The sequence below is a fragment of the Bombus affinis genome, chromosome 6 (genome assembly GCF_024516045.1).
Source record: "Bombus affinis isolate iyBomAffi1 chromosome 6, iyBomAffi1.2, whole genome shotgun sequence".
Classification (NCBI taxonomy): Eukaryota; Metazoa; Arthropoda; class Insecta; order Hymenoptera; family Apidae; genus Bombus; species Bombus affinis.
Window position 1 is genome coordinate 6,738,821 of NC_066349.1, and position 10,605 is coordinate 6,749,425.

Consider the following 10,605-nt stretch of genomic DNA (forward strand, 5'->3'; position numbering starts at 1 on the left):
ATGTTTTTCGGATGTTTGTTTTTACGCGGGAATTGGTATTCTTCCATTTCCTTTTTACATGCCTTCGGTTTCCCGCGTTTAAAGCTTTTTCCCGCGGAAAATCTCGGAGTACGACACTTATAGCGCGGTACATAGGTACTTGGAACGTGTTTTATTAAGGAAGTATATGTAATTAATTAGAACATTTAATTTGTAAATTGAAATAACATTATTGAATGTGTAATTTTATTCAAACTTTGAGAAAATTGTTGAGTGACTTTTTGGCTTTTCCAAAAAATTGTAGGTTAAAAAGCAATAGGAAACAGATATCAAACAGTTTATATTAGACGCATTATTTCTACGGAAAAAAATAAAATTTTTGTGTGCAAAAATTGTGTATGTTAATTTATTAATTGTGTAATTTAATTAATAAAAAAATGACAGGTGTTCAAATGACAATTCCATTCAAAGTAACAAAGAAATGTTCATTTTATGGAACTAAAAATAATGTAATGAAAGAAGATTTTAGTAATGCAACTGCGAGAGATTCTTCTCATAAATATACACCGTCTGTGAAGAAGATTATTACTTTAAGTAGTAGTGAATCAGACTCAGACTCAGATGTAGAAAATACCAAAGTCAGTGATAATGCTATAAATGTAAAAACTCCTCAACGTACGCAGAATTCAACTGAATCTGATGGTATGTGTAATAAATAAATTTATACATTTTTAATGAGTATATATTTTTTGTATAGAATGATACAAATGGTTTTATATATCTTTTTTAGAAGATCATGGTTCTACACCTCCAAAACAGAGAAGGATAGATAAATCATTTCCATTAACATCTCCAACCACACCTTCTACCCTTTTTGATAAATTAAATTTGGAATCTTCTCCAACTAAGGAGGAAAAACTGACTCCTAAAAGATTATTTGGAACAGAAAGATATCGCAATGCTCGTAAAGCTTTGCACAGCTCAATACCTGATACCTTACCTGGCAGAGAAAATGAATTACAAAAGTTAGAAGAATTTATGGAAGAGCATTTAAAAAATGAAACATCAGGATCCTTATATGTATCAGGACCACCTGGAACTGGAAAAACTGCATGTCTTTCAAAACTTATATTAAAGACTGAGTTCAAATCAAAATTTAAAGTAATTTATGTTAATTGCACAACTATGAAATCTGCTGCTACAATTTATGCAAAAATTATACAGAAGTTAGGATTACCACCCATTTTAGCTGAACGAAAATCTGGAAAATACAGTAAAGGAGTTATTGAAAAATATTTAAGCTCTAATCATAAAATGTTGCTATTAATTTTAGATGAAATAGATCAATTAGAAAGTAAAAAGCAATCTGTTTTATATTCTGTCTTTGAATGGCCATCAATACACAATTCGAAACTGATTTTAGTTGGAATTGCTAATGCTTTAGATTTAACAGATAGGATACTGCCTAGATTACAAGCTAGATGCGAATTGAAACCAAAGTTGATGCATTTTTCACCATATACAAAACAAGAAATATGTAATATAATATCTGAAAGATTAAGTGAAGCAAATGTGTCTGACTTGTTTACTAAAACTGCAATACAAATGTTATCTGGGAAAGTTGCTGCTATTTCTGGTGATATTAGAAGAGCATTGGATATCAGTAGAAGAGTAATAGAACTTGCTGAATCTCATAAATTAGCACAAGTTTTACAACCTACCAATAATAATGGTATGTGTTATATGGAATGAGAGCAAAATAAAAGTAAGAAAAAACATATAGCTATTTTCTAAATAAAATAAATTCATTACAGAAATAAATATACCTAAAAAGCAACAATCTGCAGTGGACCAGCCAGTGGATCTAAAAGAAGTCATCACTGTGTTAAACGGCATTTATGGTGGATCTCAAAATATTGAAAAGGAGGAAAGTACATTTCCATTACAACAAAAATTACTATTGTGTTCTTTGTTACTTATCCTAAACAAAGGACGAAATAAAGATGTGACAGTGGGGAAAGTAAGTATATAATGAAAAAACAACTATTTAATAAAAAATTTCAATGTATATAAATATAATTCTGTTTTAGTTGCATGAAGTGTATAAAAAAGTTTGCAAGAAACGAAATATTCATGCTGTCGATGGTTCTGAATTTTATAGTCTATGTTCATTGATAGAAACTAGAGGTATTTTAAAATTAACAAGAAAAAAAGCAGCTCGTTTGACAAAAATAAATTTGGAATGGGATCAAGAAGAGTTAGATGCAGCTTTGCAAGACAGGAATATGATGGCAGAAATCATTAACGATATAACTTGTTTATAGATGTTATTTAAAGAAATTTTCATAATTTATTAAATTTCATATCATTTTGTAAATATTAAAAAGTATATAGTATCTTTTTAATAATTTGAGAGAACCACTTTAGAATAAGCTGTATAAATTATTTCATGTTTTATATTATTTTTTTATATTACAATGAACGCATTTAATGTTTCATATATTGTATACAAGTTGATGTAAAAGGAGAAATTTATGTGATTTTTAGTGTGTATCGTAGCGATCTTTTTAAATTTTTGAAACCAAGCAATACATATTTTTGTTTCAAATTTTATTTCTTGAGCATTTTGTTATATTTGACTTTTAATAAATATAACATATTTTTAATTGTATTTATTATTATTTTGGTCCATTTGCATATAAGAAAAAGGTAAGTTAAGTTGCTTCATACATTATTTAAGATAAAAATAAGTTAAAAATTAATTATTTTCGTGGTTATTCCACACAAAGCTGCCATCTACTGGTAAATGGTGACATTTGTGAAATGCTTTTCGTTCATTACTGCGTCTCTTTTCACAGAGTTAGAAGTTAGAATTTTTGAATCATGTCTTCGGTTCTTGTGCCTGAAATTCCCGCTCCTGGATTTTCTTTTGATCTTTGTCAAAGGTAATGGTAATTATTTCAAAATTGAAAACATCTTTATATGTATATCAGTACAAACAATCATAAAAGTGAAAAGTAATGTATCATGCTGCATAACCTATTACAAGTTAATATTGCTGTGTCATTTTGTAATATTATTGATTTTTCTTAATAAACTTTTCTTATGAATTTATAAAATATATAAAGAACTGTAGAATTTATTTGAGTGTATATCCTTTTCAGAAACAATTTTTTGGTAAAGAAAGGATTCCAAGCACCTAAAGCTGTTAAAACAGGAACAACAATTGCTGGAGTTGTTTATAAAGATGGAGTGGTTCTTGGTGGTGATACAAGATCAACAGAAAACACCATAGTTGCTGATAAAAATTGTAGTAAGATTCATTATCTTACTGAAAATATATAGTAAGTATTTAAAAAAAAATTAATTTCATTAATAATTATTCAAAGCAATGTAATATTAACTAATATTCTAATTTAAGAATAATTAATAGAATAATTTAATAATTATTTTTAAGTTGTTGTGGTGCTGGAACTGCTGCTGATACTGAAATGACAACTCAAATGATATCCAGTCAGTTGGAGTTACATCGTTTAAATACTAACCGCATAGTGCCAGTTTGTACTGCAAATGCTATGATTAAACAATTATTGTTCCGTTATCAAGGAAATATTGGAGCAGCTTTAATATTAGGAGGTGTTGATTTGGATGGACCACACTTATATTGTATTCATCCTCATGGATCTTCAGATCGTCACATTTATACTAGTATGGGTACAGGATCATTAGCTGCAATGGCTGTATTTGAAAGTAGATGGAAACCTGATATGACAGTAAGAATTTAAATATTTTTACTTATTTTATTATATTTTGTACAATCATATATTTCATTTTTAAATGTTTGTAGGAAGAGCAGGCTAAAGAATTGGTTGCAGATGCCATTCGTGCTGGTATATTTAATGATCTAGCTTCTGGTTCTAATGTAGATTTATGTGTCATACGTAAAGGTTCTGTTGATTATTTACGCCCTTATGATGTTGCTAATGTTAAAGGACAGCGCAATATATCGTACCGATATAAACGTGGTACTACGGCTGTGCTTAACAAAACGGTTCATCCTATAATCATTGAAGGGGAAACTGTGCATAGGCTTAATACAGAGCCAATGGATACTTCATCATAAAATGTATCAAACAGTTTTACTTTACATTTGAATATATATGTGAATTTGTAATAAATAAAGCCTTAATCTCTCTCTCATAACGCTTAAATTTATAAAATTCAATATTCTTTCCAATTAATAAATTTAATCCCAAACATTAAAATATAAATATATAACATGATTTTATTTTATTTTAGTACTGTAATCACTATGGTACAAAATAGTATTATTAAAGCACAATGTTTTAAAAAAGTCCCGCCGATTGTTTTAGTCTTTGTCTTTTCCAAGCAGGAAGTTTTACAAATTCGTCTGGTTCCATTTTAAAAATCGCAATGAAATTATCGAAAGTGAGATGCATTTCTTTACGGACAACGTCAACACCGGATGGTAAATTTTCCGGATCACCTTTTAAGACAGAAAGAGGATACTTTACATAATTATCGAAGTCACTCAATGATTTCGATAACGTTTGTATTTTCGGTAGAAATTCTTTATCTTGTAGAAGTGTGCAAAATGTTTCAAACGATTTGTATTCTCTCAGTAAATTGTAATTCCAATTATCGAATAATCCAATGAACGTTGAAGGTTCCATACCTAAAAAGATGATAAAATTATTTTACTTCAAGGTCTTTTGGTATCTTTGTTTTTTGAAAATAAATAATTTGCGATACCCTGTTTAATTATAGAAATCGTTGTGTTTCGATCTCGACCAGCTGGGTGAGTGAATAAAAATATCATTGCATCATGTACACACTCCTTCAACGATTTAGGAATAGAAGACTTTCCAATCCAGATCCATATCACATTTCCCGCGTCTAACAACCAAATAGCTTCTGGTAGGAGACTGTTTTGACCAAATCCAAGAACTTCTTCGCCAACAAACATTTCATTGTCCGTCAAGCATTGGTATAGATGTTTTTCAAGTTCTTCTCCGTCGTCAATAACTTCTGTACCGTAAGTACCTTTACCTTAAAGATTAAATTTAAAGTTCACTGTTATAATCCAATGTTAAGTTCATATTATAATTCTTAGTATCTTTTGTCAACCTCCGAGTTCTCTCCAAAAATCGTCATCTTCGTTATTTTCAGTTATCAAAGGTGCATTTCTGGGCGCAAGTCGTCTAGATGCTTGTCTAGCGTCACCAGTACTTTTTCCACCACACCATACTACAGGTGAATTAGAAAATAGAATAAAAACTCCACTAGAATCGAGGCTGCTGGATGATCTCAAAGGCCGTTCAACTGCTTTCGACGTGTATGGAGTAGATCCGAAAACTCTAACGAGATACTTTTCCGGAGCTACGAAACAAATATCTCATTAAGAATTTAATTAAATAAACATAATAAATAATTTATTCTACTGCTTACGAGAATCGCGATGCCTTCCAGCTAATATTTTCAATTTTCCATCGTAAATCTGCAACAAATGAGGCGGTTCTCTGCCTTGAGATGCTTTTACTAACTGACCAGAAGTATCTTCTGACAAATGACAAGCTGCTTCTAAAGCGGCTTCTCGATCCGCGTTTATAGAATGAACTCCTTCCCAACAATAAATCTGTGATGTTACGTTATTTCAAATTTAACACTAATTAGTAATAGTTATTGTTAATTTAACAATCGAAATTACATTTTCAACGTACGATTGTTCTACTCCTACGTCCTTGTCCATATTTGTAGCACATTACGTAACAAGCTTCTGCGTAGTATATTCCTTTGTCATCCACTTGAATCATTCCTTCTTTATGGGTTACTCTCCAAAGAGTTCTTTGACCGGATCCATCGTCAACTAGTTGGCACCCAGTAGCCATTTTAGGTCTTTCATTCATATAGTCGGGATCAAAATTCGGTGGTAGAGTAAGCGGTCTTGTCTTCGCCGGTTCCCACCCTCTAATAAGAGCCTTCATCTCCGTTGGTTCACAAGCTTCCAGCGCTCTTTCCACTAATACACCATTACTATAATTTTTCTTTTTTACAAATCCTCGTGCGTTACGAATCGCTTCCAATTTTTCTCGGGCATTCACATTACGCCCGACCCAAGCCCAAACACCAGCTTCACCACGGTCGATTAAGTAAACGGCTTCGGATGTGAGATCAGCTCGGAGAATTGGTCCAGATTTCAGTTCAGCGACCTTATATTTACCGGATTGTTCGTTACATCTATACAGTTTGACTGGGCTTGGCATATTGACTCGGTAAAGGCGATCCGGCTTGACCACTCTTGTGGCAGGATTTAAAATACTGGCGAACAGTTGTCTATCTTCCTCCGGTAGTGTTTGTTCGTAACCATCATCGATGATGATAATACGACCATTGTTATTTTCTTTTCTCACTTCCAAGATACTGGCAGCGTGTCGTTTGTGCAATGGATCTGCTGATGATCCCAACCAAAGGAATACGATAGCCCTATGTACCATTATATTATTATTAATATATTATAACAGAATGATTAATGATTATTCAATTCAATTTCCTACGCACTGTGATAGAACGTCCACAAGAATAACGTCCCGTGAACTGAAATGATCCCAATGAACTTTTTCAAGTTCTGTCAAGACAGGGATCGCTACGCCAGTTACTCTATGCAATTTGCATGATGGTGTTTCAAAGTGGAAATTTTCAATAACAAGATGCTGGCGGAAATAGGCTAAAAATCTAGGACTTTCTCGTCCTTGGGCCTCCCTTGATAGTATCGTGGCAGATATTTGGGAATCTAATTCGGCCGCTCGAAGGGCTGCTGCCCCAGATATTGTTGAATCGCAAGCAGATCCAATCCAGAAATGAATTACACGAACTATCGCAGTCGATTTTATCTCCTTAACCTGTTTAAACGATATAAAGAATATAGTTTACGCATATAATTAAACTGTGGATGTTTATATAAATTCAAATTTTTATAAACATAATTAAAAAAGGATATCTTTTAATTTTCCATAAATGCACTCGAAGTCTACATGTGGTTGACCAAAAATCATAGTGGTGTAAGTGAAGACTTATTTTAACATTCAAAAGTACATAATATTTCTTTAATTCTATAGTTAATTAAGTTACAACTTTATTCTTTAAAGGAGAAAGAATTACCGGCATTCCAGGGTAAGGTAGTGGACCGTCTTTCGGTGACACCGCGTAGATAATGTATGCCAACTCTGAGAGGAAATGTCCCATATTACTTCCTGTAACGGCTGTAACTCGTAAACCCTGTTGCACGAACATTAAAGGAAAATTTAGTACTTCACACTTTCACTCTTTGTACTCTTTAAACTCTCGAAAAGCAGCCTAGCTAACTAAAACTATGTGATACATTTAAACTACGTGCATATATCGTAATATAACGGGGAGTATAAATTATGTTGCATTTTTATTTTGTTACGGTACCTCGATTTTCCAAATGCGAAATGTACTGCTGTTCCTCGGAACATTCTTAAAGATTTCACCGTTAGAATCATCGGAACGGCAGGTTCTGTCGTCCTGAGACACATAATTGAAATTTGACTTTTAGGAAACTGTACTCTTTTTTAAGTAGGCAAATTTTGTATAAATAACTTTTATCATATGACAAAGCAATCTTTTGTTATTTAAATGAATTTTGCAAATGAATCTTGTTTTATACGCGCAAAATAGTCCGGTAATAACGTTATCGCAAACTTTAATTTCAAGGATTTTATAATGGGTCATGATATCGAATTGATGTAGTCATTGGTCATATACGCGTTATCGAGCAAAAATAAGAAACAAGCGATATGGAAAATGAATCCGTGAAATTACAATTTTGGTCATTTTCGCGGTAAAATTATATTGACCTTCGTTTCTGCTGGTAGTCTGAGACATACAATGGCTCACGAAAGTATTTGAATACTTGTGGGAATTCTTTTTGGATATATTATGTACGTTATACGAAACATTATGGGATTTCACTAGCACTGTAACGAGACACAACTATCGTGATTATATCGATAAAATTTGAAACGAATCTGAAGATGTATATGGAAGTTGCAAGATATTTATAATACATATAATATATTCATTAAAAATTCTCATGAATGTTTAAATACTTTCGTGAGACATTGTATTCTGTTTTCTTTTATACTTTTCATAGTCCAAGTTAGTGTAATAATAATACCGGCCCGTATATTCTCCACACGCTTTCCTTCGCTCAATCGAAATTGTTATTTCTACTGTATCTTTAATTACACACCGGCTCTTCGATCCTTCCCAATAGTTCTGACATTTGCCACTGTTTCTTGATTTTCAAACACGATTTTATTTTTCGCGCTCTTATCGATCACTGACCGTCCGATCCTTTATGAATTACTTGTCTATTTGAAATTGATCGAGCACCTGCTTGATCGTTTCGGATCTCGAACTCGGAATCACGACACGAGTGTGCGCGCCTGTATTTCGCAACGGAGAAACGCGATCAGTGCTCGCACTGAACGGTTGCTGGCAGAAAACTGGGGTATGAGAACTCACGGGAGTGAGGTCCTCGGAAGGACTTAATCGCAGGTGATCCGTAATCGTGCGTCTGTATGTTTGTGCACGCAACTATTATATGTAAGTCTGTTTCTCTCTATGTTTATGTTTGCGGCCATAATTGAACGGCCTAAAGAAATATAGCTGGCGAAATAATCATTATTTTTATCAAAAATTAATTGCCGTGTACTTTTCACGGCGGATGGTGTTTCTACTGGAGCAGAATGTAAGCAAGAATAAGTGTTACAGAGAAGCGGATGTATATTGTTTCTGTATCCACAGAAGTAGCTTCCAATTAGACGCGGTGGCACAGTTTGAATGCGGAGAATATTCATATTTGATACTTAATTGGTAACGAAGAATAGATAATTTTGGACCTTCCTGAAAAAAGGATCGCGTTATTTCGATAATCTCTTAAATTACGAGGTTACTGTCACTGGACTAAGCTAAATCCATAAACATTCGTTTCGACACCAATAACTTTTTATGACTGATTTGTTAATTACTTCTATGCTTTCCATAGATATCTATCGTGCGTTGTCCTGATTTTGCTACAATATATGTATTTCAATAGCGATGAGGTAACACGCTGTTACCTCCGGGTATGCGCCGATTGCCGTTAATGCTCTAACTTGCACATAGGTGTAGGTGATGCAAAGTGCAACGTTCGCACGTATACAGCCACGCTATTGTCTTTGCAGATAATGCAGATGCATCTCCACGTTCATTCATGTCCACGCCCGCACACACGTACGTTACGAACGGTACGTGTGTACACTGTACACGTGTTATTCGAGCGTCGTCCGCGACGATCATTTGCGGCAGGAAGTGGTGACTACACTTGCCGCACGCCCACCAACCTGTATATAGCCGAATCTCTCGCGAACGATCGTTTCGCGAGGAAGTAAAAATTGTTGTTGTACAAGTTGACGTTGTTTTACCAGATTTATAGTGCGGGAAAAACTCTTTTCCCTTAGCAGTAATACGGTATGTAATGATATTTTTGCTACTACTTTCTAGAATTATAAAATATTACTTCGTGTAAAAGAATTGGCAAAAATGCAAAATCAAAAGACAGATAAGATACAACACAATTTGTTGCTGTTCAAATTGGTGGTTGTTGTTTTGTCAAATTTATCGCGCAGAAAAAATTCTTTCCTTCGTTCCCTTTCTTTTTTTTTTTTTTTTAAGCTGTAATACGGTATGTAATAATATTATTAATTACTTATGGAATTATAATACATTATTTCACATGAAAGAATTAAAAAAAAGCAAGACTAAAAAATATAATAAAACACGATAAAATTAAAAACGTATGTATTTATTTATGAATGTTTAACTTTGTTCTTTTCCTTATCCCGGTTAGTTTTGCGTCTTTGGTTTCACATAGTTACGCTCCTCTGCAGACTCACCCGTCTAGAGAAATCCATCGTTCTTTCTTCTCCGTTTTTCCGTCACGTCATTTAAAGGAATGTATACGAACGAATCCGCGGCGATATGCACGAAGGAGCAGAAGAAGAGGCGTTTGCTGCGAGGTAACACCGTCTAACTGTACGTGAACACAACTGATACCATGCGTTCCTGGCTAAAAAGAAACCGTAGCGGTGCAGACTCGTCCGGAAGTCAGCCCGGAACCCCGACCGGCCAGCCGTGACCAACGGGTACTTGTTGGATATACGTTTCAACCATGCGGGCATCGCCTCTACGCCATACACATCTCGCTTCAGCGCACCTGTTCTGTACCTTTCTAACGTCATTCTGACATGTTGAAGGTCCTCTATCGTGCTCTTCTTTTTCCTCTTGGTTATCTTCGTTCGAATAACGGAGACAACGTAACGATCGTGATTATCTTGTATCGTTTCATGGAAGATGAAGAGGGTAATTGTTACACTCTTTTATTTATTACAGAGAATTAAATTTAAAAAAAGACGAATATTTCTTTTAACAATGAATGAAATAATATAATAGTACAGAGTATAATACACACAAATTTGAAAAAGCATAGATTAATTATAAATTTAAAAAATGTAATATACGTACAGTTTCACTTATAACGCG

General features: G+C 33.7%; 3 protein-coding genes across 5 annotated transcripts; 2 read left to right on the plus strand and 1 right to left on the minus strand.

The window, feature by feature from the left end:
• The first annotated feature begins 6 nt into the window (after nt 1–6).
• LOC126917318 (cell division control protein 6 homolog) lies at nt 7–2,924 on the plus strand. 2 transcript variants are annotated; one of them, XM_050724074.1, is made up of 4 exons: nt 7–681; nt 773–1,711; nt 1,794–1,999; nt 2,070–2,924. In XM_050724074.1, exons 1-4 carry the CDS (start codon nt 417–419, stop codon nt 2,301–2,303), a joined length of 1,644 nt encoding a protein of 547 aa, XP_050580031.1. In that variant the 5' UTR covers nt 7–416; the 3' UTR covers nt 2,304–2,924. The 2 variants fall into 2 exon arrangements, with proteins under 2 accessions (XP_050580031.1, XP_050580030.1); XM_050724073.1 differs by having other exon boundaries at nt 14–681; nt 770–1,711.
• Nucleotides 2,757–4,182, plus strand: LOC126917333 (proteasome subunit beta type-7). The gene is made up of 4 exons (XM_050724109.1): nt 2,757–2,924; nt 3,144–3,323; nt 3,437–3,752; nt 3,827–4,182. Exons 1-4 carry the CDS (start codon nt 2,863–2,865, stop codon nt 4,100–4,102), a joined length of 834 nt encoding a protein of 277 aa, XP_050580066.1. The 5' UTR covers nt 2,757–2,862; the 3' UTR covers nt 4,103–4,182.
• LOC126917314 (villin-like protein quail) lies at nt 4,047–10,485 on the minus strand. 2 transcript variants are annotated; one of them, XM_050724068.1, is made up of 9 exons: nt 9,960–10,485; nt 7,453–7,545; nt 7,159–7,275; nt 6,559–6,899; nt 5,721–6,483; nt 5,449–5,635; nt 5,128–5,379; nt 4,753–5,049; nt 4,047–4,675 (listed from the first exon to the last, which is right to left on the minus strand). In XM_050724068.1, exons 1-9 carry the CDS (start codon nt 9,975–9,977, stop codon nt 4,326–4,328), a joined length of 2,418 nt encoding a protein of 805 aa, XP_050580025.1. In that variant the 5' UTR covers nt 9,978–10,485; the 3' UTR covers nt 4,047–4,325. The 2 variants fall into 2 exon arrangements, with proteins under 2 accessions (XP_050580025.1, XP_050580024.1); XM_050724067.1 differs by lacking the exon at nt 9,960–10,485 and adding an exon at nt 8,273–9,096.
• Between the last annotated feature and the right edge of the window lie 120 nt (nt 10,486–10,605).